The sequence below is a fragment of the Dermacentor andersoni genome, chromosome 1 (genome assembly GCF_023375885.2).
Source record: "Dermacentor andersoni chromosome 1, qqDerAnde1_hic_scaffold, whole genome shotgun sequence".
NCBI lineage: Eukaryota > Metazoa > Arthropoda > Arachnida > Ixodida > Ixodidae > Dermacentor > Dermacentor andersoni.
The window spans coordinates 330,307,424-330,325,538 of record NC_092814.1 but is presented as its reverse complement, the minus strand read 5'-3'; the positions used below and the strand labels follow the sequence as shown (position 1 = coordinate 330,325,538).

The window sequence follows — 18,115 nt, the reverse complement described above, 5'->3', positions numbered from 1 at the left end:
GCCAAATGTTTGAGAACTCGCACAGCAAGGTCAAAAATGTCTCGACAGTCATGAAAAAGAAAACAAAAATACATTGCAAAATCTTTGCATTGAGGTATACTTTGACATATATGATGGCAAACCCTCTCTCCTTATTCTCACAGGCCATCATTGCACTTCTTCAAGCTAATACCCCGGTCAAGCGGGCAAGTTATGTACACTTATGGAGAGTGTCACTTGATTTAAATGCACTTTGCCAAATATAAACGCCGCCAGTGGAGTGTACTTGATGAAGAGTGCACTCAGGTCGGAGTGCGTTGACAAAACGCACGTTGCTGCTGAGTGCATAGCCTCGCCACCAGCGGTTTGAATGGTACAAAATGTAATGCATGAAAAAAGGAGACATAAGTTCATTTTAGTTCTTTAACAGCTTTTAACAAAATAATCAGAATAGAACTCGCTTATATTCTGTTTTAACAGGATCAAATGCAGTTTCGTCGCATGCCACAATGTTGATCTGGATTGGCTAGACATTTGTCTTGGCCGGCATTGACTTGTAACACTATTATAATAAAAATATTTTTGTTTTTTGTTGAGAAAATATACATTATGGTTGTTTTTATCTATAACACAATGTAAAACAACCTTGTACAAGTTTTTTTTCTTTTTAATGTACATTATTAAAGAATGTGGTCTGTGACTTTTTTTCTTTTTTTAAGTTTGAGTGAGCTCCGTTTTTCCGTTTGGCAACTCGTAGCCCAAAGTGTCACTCAAGGTCCCGAAGTGCACTCCCCGTAACTGCACTTAACTTGCCCGCTTGACAGGGGTATAAGATACAAGGCTTTCAGGGCTTCGTGTTTTGTGCTGAAACAGTGAGCCACTAGCTTAAGCCCAAGATCAGAGGTCAGGGTGATCTTGAGTTTTAAGTACATGGCTAGACCTGCTGCAGCACCTTTAAAGGGCACTAAAGGCAAATAGTAAATCAAGCTAAAGCGAGAGATTAGTGCTCAAGAATCTCTAAGGCACCAATGTTATTGTGAACAGAGCCTTAGTAATCGAGAAATTAAGGTAAATGCCAGATATGAATACCCGGGACATTCAAGTAATTTCCCGGTGACAAAGGCACTCCTCATTTACATTCTGTCACTAGTACTCAACCACTTCTTATAAAAACATCATTGTATTGCATTAAAAGACGAAAGAAAATGCTACTTGTCCAGTTCTAATTCATTTTTAGATGGAAGAACTCATTGGATTTGCCCTTGACAATGACGCGGATGGTCGAAAGGTTTTGTTTTCGCTAGACTCTGCGCCACCCACACTTTCTGAGTTTCAGTAGTTTCGTTATCACGTAGTGCTGCGCTGGTTTTGCTGGCATGCAAAACTTGCACAAACTGCCAGTAGCGGAGAATTATGCTTTCTTGTGATGTCGCGGATGCCCGAACAGTTCATGCCACTTGGCCAAAAGCAGCTACAGCGGCGAATCCACCGCTCTGTCTTGGCTCGGTTTTTCCATGGCCGCGCATTTGCGTTTTGTGCAAAAAACTATACCGCCATCGGTCACGTACTGTTTTACTCACCGACAGCAGCAAAAGGGCGGTGATGGCGTATGCAATGTCACCACTCCCTGGTTGGGTGGCGGGAGATTTGAATTGTGATAAAGGTATTCTGACCCTTCGGATGCAATTTTCTCATAAACTAAGTCTTTCCTTGACACGAAACAACTGTTGCAAGCTTTATGGAATGGCATTTAAACAGTCCACATCGACTTAGTATTTGCCTTTAGTGTCCTTTCAATGACACAAAGTGCTTGTTATGCAGAAGCACGACGGCATAATTATTTTCCAGTCACTTCATCACGAAACTTTAGTTAATCATTATTTGCTAGGGGAAAATTTAAAATGCCCCTCATCTCACCGTGCTGGAAATTTTCGTTGTCCATTAGAAGTTGTAAAGCACCATCGGGGCAGCATTCTACCACAAGAACTTTAGAAAAGATTTTATTAATAGTAGAGATGGAAGCAAATGAAATGTTGTGAGGCCATATAAGCAAGTGAGCTACGATCCCCGCAGCAGAGGCTCTCTCCGATTCCTTTCACCAGTTCCTGCTAGCAACATTCCTCCTCTGCTTTCTCCCATATCAGGGCCAAGGGCACACATAATGCTTACATCACCATTCTTCCGGCGCAACCCTGTGCCCCATAAATTTTCCTACGTAGGAGAAAGACATACGGCATATTTATATAGTGACTGCGTGTTTATGTCCTGATAAGCCAAAATCAGGCTGAGAAGCACTTGCAGCACACCCCTCTTGTCCTTCACATTATGGAGAACTGACACATACAAGACAGTAATTGCCGATTCTCTCTGCTGGCAAAGCTTACATGCCATGAATAGGAAGCCCAAGTCATTCAAAATAATCTTGGGTGCATGGTCATCCAGGACATGTAATATTTGCCAACATAGAGCAATCAGAGAGCTAATCTGAAATAAATGCATGTATACAGGCAGCAGATAGTCAATGTTCCAAGCAAGATGTGTGCAACTGCTTTCTGATTTGTCAATAAACTTTGCTAATGTGCATACAGCACTGTATTATTACGATTTTTCTGACGATAATGCACCCATGATTTTTTCCTAATGACATTGGCTTCATATCCAGGACACGTAAGCTTTGCCAACAGACAGAAAATTTATGGTAGCTGGAGAGATTAGCCTAGCTACAGGATTGGCATGATACTATAGGTGTAGTGCCTCTGCCAAAAATGTCTTAAGATGAGCACCATATTTTTGTAATGTAAAAGGAGGCTCCCTATATCTTGTTAAAATGCACTACACCAGAAACACCAACTACATTGGTTTTACACCAGCAGACCACATTGTGGCAGAGGACTTTTCAGTGAATTTCTCACTAGAATGTCCATTTTATGCTCATCTAAATGACGAGTGGTATAACTATGAGCAATTGTAGTGGCTTTACAGATTGTTTTAGTCGAACAGGCAGTGGGTAACTGCATTAGCTGTCAACAATTTGCTGTGCCTTTCAAAGCATTAACCATTCTTGCCATTCAATTACGTTTGTATTTTACTAAACTGTCAGCCTCATTCACATGCGTTTTTCATATTTCTTTGAAGTATGAACAATAGCACTTTCATATAGCTTACTTTTGAATATTTCCAAGTAAGATTATTCGTTTATTTATTTTGTTATTTAGTACATAATGAAGATCAGAGGCCTATGCAGGGAGGGCACAAACTTAAACACATGAACAAGAGCAGGCAAAAATAATGTTTAGATCATCATCAATGAGTAACATGGCATGATGAAGCATCTGAAGAATTCAAGTCAGCAATATTTCGAGATGGAAATGAGCAGTTAAATGTGCCGGTTCTAGCAAACCAGCATCTCAAGGCATTTTGAGGATGATGTTGAATGTGGTCTTATGGGTAGAGTTAGAGGGGTCTCGCTAGTAAGAAGCTGGCAAAGGAACCCTAGTCGCAACTTCTTTCTGCATAGTCTAAGCAACAGAATATTGTGGCAATTCATTAGTTCTGTTCGGGAGTTTTCAAAAAATGAAGACTGAAAACAAGGAACTTCAAGTAAAGCACAAGAAGTCACAAGGCTTTACTGCTGTCTGCTAAAGTCAGCAAGCAAAGGAAAAGACCAACAAACATTCAAATGAAAATTCACTTTGCTGACGTGCAAGAGATGCTACGTTACCAGCTTGCCCACACAGTAAGTTGCACTGTAGAGGAGGAGCAGCAACCACTGTCATACACCCGTGAAGTGTTAACACAAGCTGCCATATTACCAGTGCACCAAGCAATGGTAATGTAAATATGATCCAATGAAATCTAGGCCAATGTCTCTCTCTGTTTTATCATTGTGGATGAGCACTAGTTCACCACACACTGCAGGTTATTGACTGACATGAAGCCTGGAATTATGGCTCTTTTCCATCTCAAATTAGGTACCAAAACTGCTAAGCTATAGCACAGCCTGCAGAAATATTCTAAACTATGCATGCATTACCATAATAATCATCAGCAGGCATATACTCTGACTTCTCCATGGCAATCACACTGCAGGACAGAGGCCTCTCACTCTGCACTCCAATTAACCCTGTCCTTGTACCAACTGTGCCCTTCCAATAACTGCGAATTCCGCAATTTCTTAATTCCATCTGGAAATCGTACCTTGGTACCCAACCAAGTGTTCTAAAAGGCCTCTAGTTATCGGCCCTGTGCATTGTGTGTTGCAAAAGTGAAATCCTTTAATTAAATTTCAACTATCATATCACAAACTCTCTTCTCTAATCTGAGCTTCTCTAATCCCACTCCTTTAAGGGCCCCAAGACCACTTTTGATAATTAAAAAAAATAATTGCATACTCTTCACTGGCCTTTTCTGGTCCTTTCTTCACATGCCATGAGGCCAACAGGGTCATGCATGTGATGTCAGCAGAGTAAAACCTGTACATTATTAGGCGAGAGTGAAGCCACTTGCTCACCTTCGAGCTCAGAGTGGTTTGGGGCCCTTTAACATTCTTTTCCAGCCCCCCATACCTTTGTACTGTGTCCAGTTTTCATTCAAGCCCTTTTTTTTTTCATCATCAGCCTGGCTACGCCCACTGCAGGGCAAAGGCCTCTCCCATACTTCTCCAACTACCCCGGTCATGTGCCAATTGTGGCAATGTTGTCCCTGCAAACTTCTTAATCTCATCCGCCCACCTTACTTTCGGCCGCCCCCTGCTATGCTTCCCTTCTCTTGGAATCCAGTCTGTAACGCTTAATGACCATCGGTTTCCTTCCCTCCTCCTTACATGTCCTGCCCATGCCCATTTCTCTTTCTTGATTTTAACTAAGATGTCATCAACTCGTGTTTGTTCCCTCACCCAATCTGCTCTTTTCTTATCCCCCTTAGTGTTACACCCATCATTCTTCTTTCCATAGCTCGTTGCGTCGTCCTCAATTTAAGTAGAACCCTTTTCGTAAGCCTCCAGGCTTCTGCCCCGAACGTGAATACTGGTAAGACACAGCTGTTATACACTTTTCTCTTGAGGGATAATGTCAACCTGCTGTTCATGATCTGAGAATGCCTGCCAAACACACCCCAGTCCATTCTTATTCTTTTGATTATTTCATTCTCGTGATCCGGATCCGCGGTCACTACCTGCCCTAAGTAGATGGATTTCCTTACCACTTCCAGTGCCTTGCTGCCTATCGTAAACTGCTGTTCTCTTCTGAGACTGTTGAAGATTATTTTAGTTTTCTGTAGTTTTCTGTAGTTTTAGACCCACCCTTCTGCTTTGCCTCTCCAGGTCAGTGAACATGCATTGCAATTGGTCCCCTGAGTTACTAAGCAAGGCAATATCATCAGCGAATCGCAAGTTTTATTTTTCAACCAGCCTCCAAATTTCACCAATTCTTGCAGACTACCTTAAAACACCTCACCTCGTGCGCTGTTGCTAACCCCACACAAAGCATCTTCTTCATCTTGGGAGTCTCTGTGGCTCACAGGCACCACAGAAGCTGGCAAGTCACCAGCTGCCCGACCTGGACGAAAGTCCTCAGGGTCTACATCGTCCTGGAATCCAGTGACCAGAGGGTTGCCACCAGAGTCATCCTCATCGCTGAAAGCAAAAGAATCCACGAAGGTAGGCTTGTTATTTAGCTGGCTTGGAATGCTACTGACAGCTGCAACAATTTGGTACTACTCTGCACTTTTGCAGGCCAGACAAACAACTTGCAACAACGAAATAATTAGCTGGAAGCAAATAATGCTGCAACTGTAATTAAAAAAAAACACATAACACCACCAGTAAGGCAATTGAAATTTTAACCTCTCTTTTCAAGGCATGCAAGTTTGAAGTGGCAGCTGTAGCAGCACCTACAGTGCACTACTATAAATTGAAAAACAGCCACAATCATTCCATGTGATCCATAAAACAACTTATCGCCAGGTAGGTTATGTACTGAATCCGCTGTCATTTTTATGCCATGTGGAAAAATTTCATGGTGGCACAAGTCCACCAACTAGAACAATTAAAAAAACTATAACTCTTTTTGACCAGCTGCTTACCAGCTCAGACTTGATTGACCAATTTGTATTCAATGCCATAAAGCTATACCTTGGCTATACCGTGGTGGTGAACTCTAGATTAAATTTGACCATGTGGAGGTTCTTGATTATGCCCTACAATCTGTTATGGTTGGCATCTGGCACCACGTGCAGAAAGGAATTTCACCCGACCTTCTCTCGTCATGCCTCGTCGAAATGAGGCGTGACTGCTCCTGCTACGGTTGGCATCCAGCACCATGTGCAGAAAGGAATTTCTCTCACCCGACCTTCACACACCTTGCCTCGTTGAAATTAAGCGTGACTTCCAATTCGCCATGACCATTTCGAGTGTCCGCCGGTGTGGCGGAAGCCCCGCAGTGTTTACAGGCCTCTTTTGTGTGTGTGTGTGCGACTTTAAAGGGACCCCTTCCTCGAACAGTCAAACTCTACAGGAGAACTTCCACGAACCAGCAACGTGCAAAAGAGACTGACAAGCGTCTACAATTCCAGGAGGCGGGACGCCCTCCTCCTTGCAGCAGGCTCGGTATAACCAGAGGAGGAGGGGCCCTCTTAATCTTTCTGTGCCGGTCACGTGACGTCGACGGAAGCGATTTCTCCCACGATTGTAGAGAGCCTATTTAAGGGGCTCCGAAATGTACTTTTGATCATTTCATTCTCTTCTCATCATCTTTCATCTACCTTTGAATAAACCGTGCAAGTTCCGCACTAGAAATCGTCCCGCCCTTGCTTGGTCGCCATGGTCTACCGGATGCCTGCAGCCCGCTGACAACGCCACGCTACCCAATAAGTAACGTTGGTAGAGCTTCGATAGGCAGGCGCCGCTACAACTCGGCAGCAGTACAATACACTACCCCGGAGTACGCAACAAATCTCAGCACATGAAAATTTAGCAACCTGCCCTGACCACTACCCAGCTCAAAAGTTGGTACAGTAAAAAACGGAACATAGGTCCAGTGAAAATACGAAAATATAAGTCGACCCCTTACCTTGCAGTGAAAAAAAGTGAAAGAAAAAAGAAAACATAAAAACATCACCAAAACTTGTTTATTTTCACCATGGTACTGTCACCAGTAGCGGCCTCACACGAAGCTCCCACACAATCTGAAAGTGCATCCTCAAGGTGTGGATGCACTGCACGATGCCCATGAAGCAACATTTTACATGGGTTGCACAACAACAGTTTTCCTTTTTGTGCCCACCAATATCACACGCTTGTTTCAGAAACATCATAATGATGCTGAGCAGCCATGTTGCCATTAGCTTTGGCAAAATTTACAACTGTTGTCTTAAATGCCGCTGAAGGTTGTCTCCATGTGCCACTACTCATCGCTCACCAGACAAAAAAACATCACACACGAGGGCCATCGGAAGAGCGCACACAATAAGACACAGTGACAAGAAAGAAAAATGCCAGGAATAACACTTGGAATTGAATACGGGTTTAACTATACTTTAACTATGCATTCACCAACATGCATGCTGTAGGTTGCCAGATCACTCACATTCTACCAAACACTGCTATATTAAGACGAGAGATGACTTTAGCCTGCTTTATTCAAGAAACTATCTCAACTTATATTCTGGTTTATACGGTACTTAAATAGAGTTTATAAATCCAATGAATTGTGCGCAGTGTTCACCTGACACTTTCGTCGTCAAGGGCAGATGATGCAGCAGCACCAGTGTCAGCATCACGTTCTTCTAAAAAGCTGTTGAAGCTGGCATCACCATCTGGCACGAAGTCATCAACATTGTGAACAGCCATGGCTGAAGAGCTCATTGGTGGCGGCACATGCACGTCAGCTTGCACCACTGTGAAAGAGACAGAAAAGTCATTGCATTAGTTGACTGCATTTGTTGGAAACTCTTGCTTACTAATCACAGTCACATAGGTCGCATGGTCACACGGTAACAATAGGTCACACATGTCAGGTATGCAGAAGTAAAATACCCGGATAATTTCGGCTTAAACTTTGGTTGAGAGATATTTCAAGGTTCAACAAACTTACAGTTGGTGACCCATTTTTTTTTTTTTGGATTTCCCTATGGCACTGTAACATGTCCCACAGAAATCAAATCTAAGGTGTCATGTGACATTTCAATGACTTCTTTGGATACAGACTGCGCATGCCACACTGCAGACATTGCTGCCAAGCTTTGTTTGTGTGGTTGGATGACTTCTCATAGCCTAATTTTTGGTCGCACCAAATTCTGTTAGGTCATTAAGCTTAATAGCAGTGATCAGTAGCAAACAATGTTCATTAAGAAAGTTTACAGTTGTGAGGCTGCGATTACTGAAATCACCAGTGGCTACTCTCCTGTGCCCACATCACAAATACTTGTTCAGGGCTTTCTTTGAGCAACATCTATTAGGCATGGCTTCGGGCAAATGTTCCAAAGTTGTAGATTTGAAAGGTCCCAAAGCCACTGCCCCTTCTTTAATGGCTGAATAAAGACAAGGTCATCATGTGTAGCCACCTGCATCAATCATTAACAATACACGAACTCACTCATACCTTTTTCACCCCATTCATACTTCAAGAGCAGCCCTTTAAAAATCCAGTCAAAGTATGCTGTCCAATGAAGCATCAAACAAGTAGCAAAATGAGGCAACGCAAGAGCTTGCAAAAAAAGAGTAGTTTGCAGAATCAGTAGTTTTCAACATATTTCAGCTCTACAATTAGATTACCACAGCTACTAAATAAAATACTGTAGCTACTGAAGTAAATACCTTTTGAGTATGCTTGTTCTACAATGGCATTTTGTGAACTACTGCATAAGACAGCCTAGAAGATTGTACTGTATCATTTTAGCTGTGTAAATATGGCATCGCTTATGGCATGCTACCGTATGTGTTGAGACAACTTATAAAAAACAGATGTGTGCTGGAAAAGAAGAGAAAAAGGAAATGAAAAAAAAAAGAAAGAAAGCTGGCAAAAGAATGCAAACCTGTGCTTGCACTGTGCTGACTTGAAAGAGAATATGTAGCGGTCCCAGAATAAGAATTTTATTACTTCAGAAAAGCATTGATGCTTTTGCAGATTTCAGGTAACATTTTAATGGCACAAAGAAATTTAATTTTCCTATTCCTAGTTTCTTCCTGTTCCTATTGTTATTTAAATGCAAAACTAGGTTGTACTATTCAGGATTAACAGTGCTCAATCATGATCAAAAGCATCAATGCTTTGGTGGGCTGATGATGTATTCGTAATTTTATGTTAAAAAACAAAGAATGGAAGGAAGAAAATAAGCAAACTGCAGAAAAAAAACCCTATGCCTTGGGACTATATTCGTGTAACAGGTGTTTAGCAGATGAAGCAGGCACTTTTTTTTTTTTTTTTTTGACAGGCTAGTCATAGCACCTCCTGGACATACGTAACCCACCAAAAGGGGTACTTTTGTACTCCTTTAGCAAGATGAACTCATTTCATTACATCAGTTAATGCCAATGCACATATTCTGGGGTACTATAGTAAAGCTGCAGGACTAAGCTATGTTCCATATGGTGCTGAGCTATATTTCAACTTGGCACAAGTTAGAGGCATGAAGCCATGGCATGATCAAGAGCTAATGAAACAGTGAGACCATGCAGGTAAATGTGGGGCAAGTCCTGCCTAAACCACTATACATGTTTGATTACTTTATTCTTTTGTGCATGTCAACAAGAAACAACCAAATGACATTTAGTGTTACCATGAACTCATGAAACATTACTGCATAAAAATTAGCTAAAAAATTGCTGCTTTGAGTTTTGTTTAAAAGGACCATCTACTGTCTGCAACATGTCCCAAGATTATAATGTTGATGCAAAGATGTCTAAAGACAATTAAAATGCATGGTTTTATCCCTTATACAAAGAATTTCATCCTTTAAAGCAGCACAACAATGGCATGAGGGGGCACTCTGGAGCAACATAGAGAACAAATACATTTACCTGCCATGTTACCTCCCATAAATATGTATGCAATGGTCACTGCAACATAGACTCTGCTTTTCCTTGGAAGTTGTTTACTAGCACTACTACCTTTTGCAACTTCATATTTCCTATTGTATGAGGAAAAAAGAGAGAGTTTCTTGTGCAAAAATGGTGCTGCCTTCTCTGCATACATTACCACATCACCTACACCATGCTAGGAGCCCACTATGTGCAGCATTATTGTCCACTCACTGCTTCTGCTTTGCAACATTTTCTATATGCTGCATGTCCAAATCCTTCTGGTTCTCTCAAAGATGATCTTTTCTGCTCTCTTGTCAGTTTTCTTGGACCCCAGCCTCAGCAATTTCAACGTTCAGGGAGCCCCCACACCACCCAGTTAAACAGCGCTGGTGTTCATAGAATGCATAAGAAAAAAGAAAGTGTACATATTACATTACAAGCTTCTGCAGAGACTTCTCGAACTTTGCAAGCATAGTAAGAAAAAAAAGAATGTTGCATGGCAAAGAACAAAACAGGAGGGTACAGGAGGGGGGTCAGTGTCATAGTTACAAACTAAAAAGTTAGTTTTCTTCCTCCCAAGCTGTGCTCGTTCAGTAAACAATTTTTTAGCACTGCTACCACAACTGTTCTTAGTTTCAGTGTTTCTGGGGGTCTGTACGCTCAAATAAATTTCACAAATTGAAAAAAAGTTTGTTTACGAACTTTCCACACATTGCCTGAACTAACCACTGTCTGGTACGGACACTGAACCCATTTGATGATAAGCTTTCCATCCCACCAGAAAAACAGATGTCCTTAAAGATTGGTAGATGGTCTCTCCTATTAATGTTCGGCTGTATCACAATGCCCTATAATCTAAACTTTTGCAATGAGCAATTTTATTTGTTCGCTTGCTTGTTCAGTGATTTAAACTTTACATTTAGCCTCGTCAGGTTGCATTGCTACGTCACCACTAGCAGCAACTAGCGAGTGACAGCTTATGGCATTTTTGAGCCTACTTTTCACCTTTTAGAAACTAAAAAAGATTAAGCAAAATAGATGTTAGGAATGAAAATAAATGACACGGGGCCTCTCAAGACTCACCCATACACTCCTCCCTCTCTGGTTTCTTATTGAAAAGTTTTGACATGAGGCTGGCAGCTTGTTTTGTCGGGGTGCCCTGCAACAAGAAAGAAAACAAATGGCAGCTCCAAGCCCCTTGTGCTGACATTATCCGATAACGCACCCTGGATACATCGTACAGCATGGCTGCCCTCTGCTCTCAAGTATGCTTGACTTTGTGTACAAAAGTATGCACCGAGCCAAAGCAAAGAAAGATGATAACCAGTCAAGCAAAACCGAGCAGAAAAGAGATGTCACAGGTGCGTGATACAGACTGAGAAAAGCACAGATAAGGAGGCAGCACATGAGATAACAACAACGTTTTGTTCAATCTCAAAAGACTTGTGCTATGGGGAGGCGAGATGAAGAGTGTGATATGCAAACTGTTGTTGCAACAATTGTCAATCCTGTCTAGATGTGTTATAATGAGCTCCAGTCCACCAGGCATGCCTTAAGAAATGGGGGTGAGGCAAGGGCAGTAGTGGCTCACCCCCTAGAGCCATTAGATAGGAAAGGAGCGGGTACAGGTTTGCCTTGTAGTGTTTAATCTGCTGTAGAACTCTGAGGATCATGAAAGACTTGTAATCCAGAACAATGTAATCCAATTAGTAAGTACAAGATTGCTATTCCTTCATTTTCGATCAAATATTCTTCCAGTGGCCAAAAAATGGCTTCCAGTGAAGGTGCTTGGAAGCTTTTTAGAAGGGTAGTATGGGGCTAACGTAAGCTGCTGAAGGTAAGCTGGCCCCCTGTACACACCTATGTACAGCATCCACTTAGTGTGCCTTCCTCCTACCTTCCTCCGTTTTGCACACTAAAAGGGATTTTTCCTTGTCTAAAGAATGTTTCACCAACCAGCCCAAGCAGCCACCCTTTTGCTTGGTACAAGACAAGCAGGGAGGCCAAGATATTCAGCACCCTCCCCCACTTACACCAAGGATGTTCAACTAAACATAAGTATACCTATAAGTAAGTCCAGCGCTTGACCTGTCGTTTCTTACTCACCCTCCTAAGTCTTTATTTTTCTTTTGGCACAACAATGTATTCATTACACCTTCAATCCTGGTTTACAATTTATTCTCTCAGAGAAGCTCACCCCTCCCCCCACCACTCTTCTTCAGCACTTAAGATATATATTTTTTTTCAGTTAACTTTAGGCTTCTAATTTTCCAACATGTTTTTACCTTTGCATGAAATTTTTTTACAGACATGTGCAACGTTCTATGAAACACATCAGGAGTTTACCTCATAAGCGCCCAGTGCTAACATATGCATTTTTAGTTATTGCAGTGGAAACATTGTGCATATTACATACCTCATTATAGCCATGCCTTGGCCACTGATGTCATATTCTCCCCATGTGCCATGCCACACCAAGCACAGTCTCCAGCGCATATCTTGCTAATAATTGTGCTTTTAATTAGTTATTCTTAATGTACATGGTGCTTTTTAAGATCCACATTAGAATGTACGATTTCACTGGGTTTATGCAAACAAACACCTTCTCTCTCAGCAGCGACTGTTCACAAATCACTAACATACTTCTACGCTGTATAGACCCATTTGCCTGAGCAATTATGTCAACTTCATTTGTTGTTGGTGCTGCTCTACTTACCCCAGCACACTTTCAACAGAATTGTGTCTGTCCACACTCTCTGCACAGTATGTCTATGAAACGTTTCAGCCAGCTACCCCAATTCCTTTGCTTACAGTAGTCATTTGAAATTGTTTAGCTAGTCAGAGGCCACAGGAGACAGATGCCGACACAACACCTGTGTTGTGTCTGCATGATGTCAGTTGAGACTTCTAATGCAGCAAAAAAAGCACTTTTTTTAGATCTATCACTTCTTTATTAGGCATAATTCAGATTTCGATAGGCGCATGTGATTGACAGATGATAGCCCTGTCTATGATGACTCAGCTTTTGCCAAGGAGCTGGAAATGGTAGTACATTCATTGTGGTTCATCCCCCTGAAAGCATGCTTTCCCTTCACCCTAACTTTCATCCCACTCATTTTACTCCTACCCACAAAAACAAGTTAATGAGTCAGCCTTGTACAAGCAACTCTTATGTAGCTTATCAAAGCAGAAAAGCTTGATCATCGAATAAGATTTTTAAAAATGAAATAGCAATTTGAATTTCACATCCTCAATGCACACTCACTACTGATGCTGTCGGTGATGGTGCACTTCCTGATGATGCCTTAGTAGAAGCAACAGCATCACTATTTGATGCAGCTGGTGATGCTTTTTGGACATGGTATCCTTGTTCAATTGTAGGTGAAACAGCAGGCTTCCTGGGTGACTGTGTTTGCTGAAGCCGTGACTGCTGCTGTTGGACTTGTGGTGGATGCAACGTAGCTCCTACCACCGCCCTCTGTGCTTCGTGTCCCAGCGAACTAGGCACTGACACGCTTCGTGAGGGTGCTGGTCCCACCTTGGCACCAACAGACGGTCTCCGGCCTGCCTCTCCCACCACTGCACAGTTATATGTGTATAAATGACACTTGAAGAAAGTATCTTACCAGCCAACCAGCAGTCACACCTAGCACAACCATCACAGCTATCCCATTGAGGTCTCAGCGAAAACGAAATCAAATTCAAGCATTCACAGGAGTAATAGTCCAAGTTGGTTGTTTTTAAACTGGATTCTGCAATATCAGTTTTCAACAGAGGCAAACCACTTACGTTTGTGCTCAGTTGTTGCGAAAGTTGGGTTGAAGTACATAAAATGGCCCCTACTAGGAGGTGGCCAATGAAAAAGACAAAAGTGTATGCGAACGGTGTGTCGCACAGAGCATTCCAGTAAAGATAAATAGGCAAAAGATTAACAAGAAAACTGTGGCAGTTTCAAAACAACATTCTCACTTCAGTTACCACCTTTTTGGTTCCTTGTGAGCAAGTAACGTTTAAGGGTTCAGAGACCTCAACCTTCCGTCTTGTCCCTTCAACTAGGTTATTAATTGTAATTAACACCTTTCTAATAGATCTGCCAAGACTATTCACTGAACCACTGAATATAAGCTCAAGTTTGAACAGTTGTGCGAAAGACCAGTGCATCCACTTCTTTCTCTGCGGCATGCCGCGTGGGCTAGTGCAGCTAGGCGTGGCCTCTACAGTCACACTGGCATAGATGCAACCTCAGAGGCCACAAGCTCGCCAAGCCAAGCCAGCGTGGTGAGGTTCACTGGCCTCCTCAATCACACAGCAAAGCCTACTGAGCCACGTGAAAGTAGCCTATCAGCCTGGATCCACGGCGTAGTCTGTGCCATACAAGGGCTTCCTCCATGGTGCCATAAATGTTCTCCAGGCGTCCTGTATTGTGTGCCACATGCTGCTCTATTCTACGTGTTTACACAGTAAAAGGCAATAATGGATATAAACAAGTCATTTCAGCTACCCCTTCAACTTCGTTATAACGAGGCTCGAGTGTATTAATATGTACTACAGTCGATAACCGATAATTCGGACTCCACGTGGATCGTAAATAAGTACAAACTATAGAATGTCCGAAAAATACGAATGTATACAAAAAAGATCACTTATGTTTCACGACCCCTGGGCAAGGAATAAGTGGTCGATTCATTGCTGCACACACTTCTGTTTATGTGCAACCAAATATGCCTGTATTTTTGCAAGTATTGTGCTGTCGCTGTACGCCAATGCAAGGACTGCAAAGGCTAGAGACCACATGTGAAGGCTCTGGAGCACACGGCACATCATCATCACCTGAGTTAGAGTCATTGTTTGACGATGGGAGAACTTGGTAAATTATTTCATCATCGTTCAGTTCGGCACACAGCTTCGTGCTGTCAACATCTGCAGTCTTCAAATGTAACGGCGGCAGAAACCAGCACACTGCAGGCTAGCAGGTCGTCAATGACGTCTACATTTGAGCACATTGTGGTAGATGGCAGGTTCAGGCTCTTCACTTGTGGGGTCATTCGGACTGAGACTTGAGGCTCATTCCGAGTCTGACTGCGAGGGCACCGCTGATGCCATCTGACGCGGCCTGTCGATAAGTTGACAGAGAAAGACTTCTTGGAGCCAGCAGAGCGCTGTCTGGAACGCAAGCTAAACAACCAAGCACAGAATAGCGGAATGGTGTCCGAAAAATTAACTCAACAAACAGAACGGCAAGAGCAGGCCATGTGCGGGGTGGCCACAATAGGATGTGGTGATCGCGATGTTGATGTGACCTATAATTCAGGCAAACCCTCCAAGATCGGCATTTGCAGTTAAATCTCCGATTGCTGCGACCAAGGTAAGGCGTCACGGATTACCATCAAACGTGTAATCTCTGAGGCCATACTTGATGTCTTGTCGAGGTTGCCAGAGGAGATAATGTCTGCAGAGTCAGCGTACACTACAGCCCCAGATGGAGTTCGGACAGTGAAATGTAGAGCTCGCGTAATCAAATGTGGAGCTCGCGGCTGTCCAAAATATAGGTCATCTTTACACATTTAGTCTATGGGGCCACTGGCGGTGTCGCGAAGCTGTCTGAATTACCGAGCATGTTCAGATCATCGGTGTCCGATTTATCGGTCGGCGACTGTATTGTGCTCAATACGAATTGCAAGATGGAACCCATAACCAAAGGAGCTTCGAGACTGCATGATGGCACGAACATGCGAAAAATTGACTGACCAAATACCAGCAATTTCAGAGTACTGTTTACTTCACTAATTTTTCGTTTTTCGGCACCACCATGCAGTCTTGGAGCACTTTTGGCCATACACATGCTGCAGCCCATAATGAGCATGACAGCACTAGAAATTTCGTGATGATTGAGGTTCCAGGTGTACTTTACGCTTTCCCATGGCATAGACCCATAAGTGTCATGTATCGTCATGAAGCACAGATACTGCTAACGTGACCTTGACTCCGCAAGCGCTGTCATTTGAGGCTGTGAGCTGTGCAAAACCAGTTTGGAGCTTTATTGGCTTTATTCTCACATGCGAGCTTATGCCGTTCCATACAGTAACTGCAGAAAACAGAGACCCCCTTAGAGGCAGCGTCTGTCTCGCTAGAGCTCGGGGGACAGTGAATGTGTGGAATATGTCAATCTCCCATTGAAAGTGCATATTCTCAACCTGCCCTAGGAAGATTTTCAAGCAATAACTGTAGCTCACAATGTCTGATTATGGCATTTCCCCTCTCTTTAAAGCAAAGCTTTCTTTGCCTCTTCTTCCGACATTCAGGGCACTGCTGTGATGGTCTTGCCGCGCGTGCTGCTGGGTTTCTTGCAACACCACCAGATGGCGCTTGTCTCCACACATGCCGGCCAGCGCCGCCATGAGCCTGGATGCGTAGTTTGTGCATATGGCACATGCTATGCTTGCGTTCCTATGCAATAAAAATGCAGGGGGGGGGGGGGGTATTCTATAAGAGTCCACCTAGTGGACAGTTTATTTCGGCCGCTGCTGATTGACTAGGGCCGCTCGTCTCCTCCTCACTTACACAGCTGCATCCAATCAGCAGCGGCCGAAATGGACAGTCTACTAGGTGGACTCTTACAGAATACCCCCCTCAGGTGCTGGGCTGTGGAGGTCACGTGCTGGGCTGTGATAGTGTAAAAATTACAATTGTCCATAGCCTAAAGAGAGCGTTCGGAGCTGGCATCTCAACAGCGTGCTGGTCATGTATGCAGAAGGAGCACTTAAACACGCACCAGCAAAATGGCTCCAAAGCGTGCACTCAGCGTTGAGGGCACCCAGGCCTGAAAGAAGTGCAGTGCGGAACAGGAGCATATTCGCTACGCAGCAAAATGTGGTGAAGACTGCGATTGTGTGTATACAAGGTATACATACAATTTTATAAAACTTAATTGAATTAAACACAGCCCCATAATTCAATTAAGGTTTAATACTTCTGCCACAATGCGATGTGCCATGTGAAGCAATGATAATGCTCAACTCTTTGAGAGATTATGAATAATGACGCACAACAACGCCTCAAGCCAACACATCTCCCTGTGTGTTCTGTGGAATATGCAGACAAACAGCAGTGGAGCACGCAAGGTAATGTTTAACATCAACTCACCACTCTTGTATTGGACTAAACGCTGAAGAAATACACCTTTGCTGCCAACACCACTGTTATCGTAAATCAAAGCAAACAGCATACAAAGCTCTGCTTACATCGATTCCCACAATGCGTGGGATCTGCATTTTTTATTTTTTTTGAGAAAGTTAGGCTGAAAATTGCCTGTGCACGCAACCAAAGCCGCCTTCATTGCATGTGCTCACATGCCTTACCGCATAACATAGGTGTATTGCGGCGAAGCTGACTTTAGGAAACCAGCTGCCATTGAGCAACACATACGAGGTGTGACACAAAAGAAACGAGACTAAGTGTATAGGTTGAAAAAAGAGAGGAGTTGGCAACAACTGTTTTGCTGACGTAATCCCACACACCTCCTCTATTCATGCCTCCAGTTTCGACGAAACCGATCACGCCAGTTGGGAGTGCTGAGTCATTGAGTGAACACGTGCAACTGCATTCTGCCGGAAAAATGTCCGATGTAAAAACTGAACAGCGAATCAACATAAAGTTTCTTGTGAAATTTAAGAAATCAGTCACGGAAACATTTCAAATAATAACCGAGGCTTATGAAGATGTAACCTTGTCTCGTGCACGTGTGTTTGAATGGCATAAGCGGTTTTCAGGGGGAAGGGACAATCTGGAAGATGATGAACGTGCTGGGCGCCCAAGGTCAGCGATTAGAGATCAAAACATTGCCAAAGTTCGTGATGTGATCAGTGGTAACCGAAGAATAAGTGTTCGTGCAGTGGCGGAGTTGGTTCACTTGGATAGGGAAGCTGTACGACGCATTTTAATGGACGAATTACACATGACGAAGATTTTCGCGAAGGTTGTTCCAAAAGTTCTGTCCGTTGACCAAAAACAGTGCCGCAACGACGTGTGTGCGGACATGTTAGAACGCATTGCAAACGAGCCAAATTTGTTGGAATCTGTTATAACATGTGATGAGACATGTATTTTTACCTATGACCC

The 18,115-nt window shown here is 43.1% G+C and overlaps 1 protein-coding gene and 1 long non-coding RNA gene across 2 annotated transcripts in view; one reads left to right on the top strand and one right to left on the bottom strand.

The window, feature by feature from the left end:
* The window catches only part of LOC126516691 (rab-like protein 6), a 90,279-nt gene that overhangs the window by 19,252 nt on the left and 52,912 nt on the right, over positions 1-18,115 (bottom strand). The window contains exons 9-12 of the mRNA XM_050166786.3: positions 13,263-13,576; positions 11,081-11,156; positions 7,701-7,872; positions 5,433-5,611 (exon numbers count right to left, since the gene is read on the bottom strand). Coding sequence (XP_050022743.2) covers positions 5,433-5,611; positions 7,701-7,872; positions 11,081-11,156; positions 13,263-13,576 — 741 coding nt within the window. The remainder of the gene's footprint in view (positions 1-5,432; positions 5,612-7,700; positions 7,873-11,080; positions 11,157-13,262; positions 13,577-18,115) is intronic.
* On the top strand, positions 11,381-13,469 carry LOC129381164 (uncharacterized). Its single transcript, XR_008609398.2, has 4 exons — positions 11,381-11,694; positions 11,756-11,834; positions 11,940-12,067; positions 13,379-13,469. It is a non-coding gene; the product is annotated as an uncharacterized lncRNA (long non-coding RNA).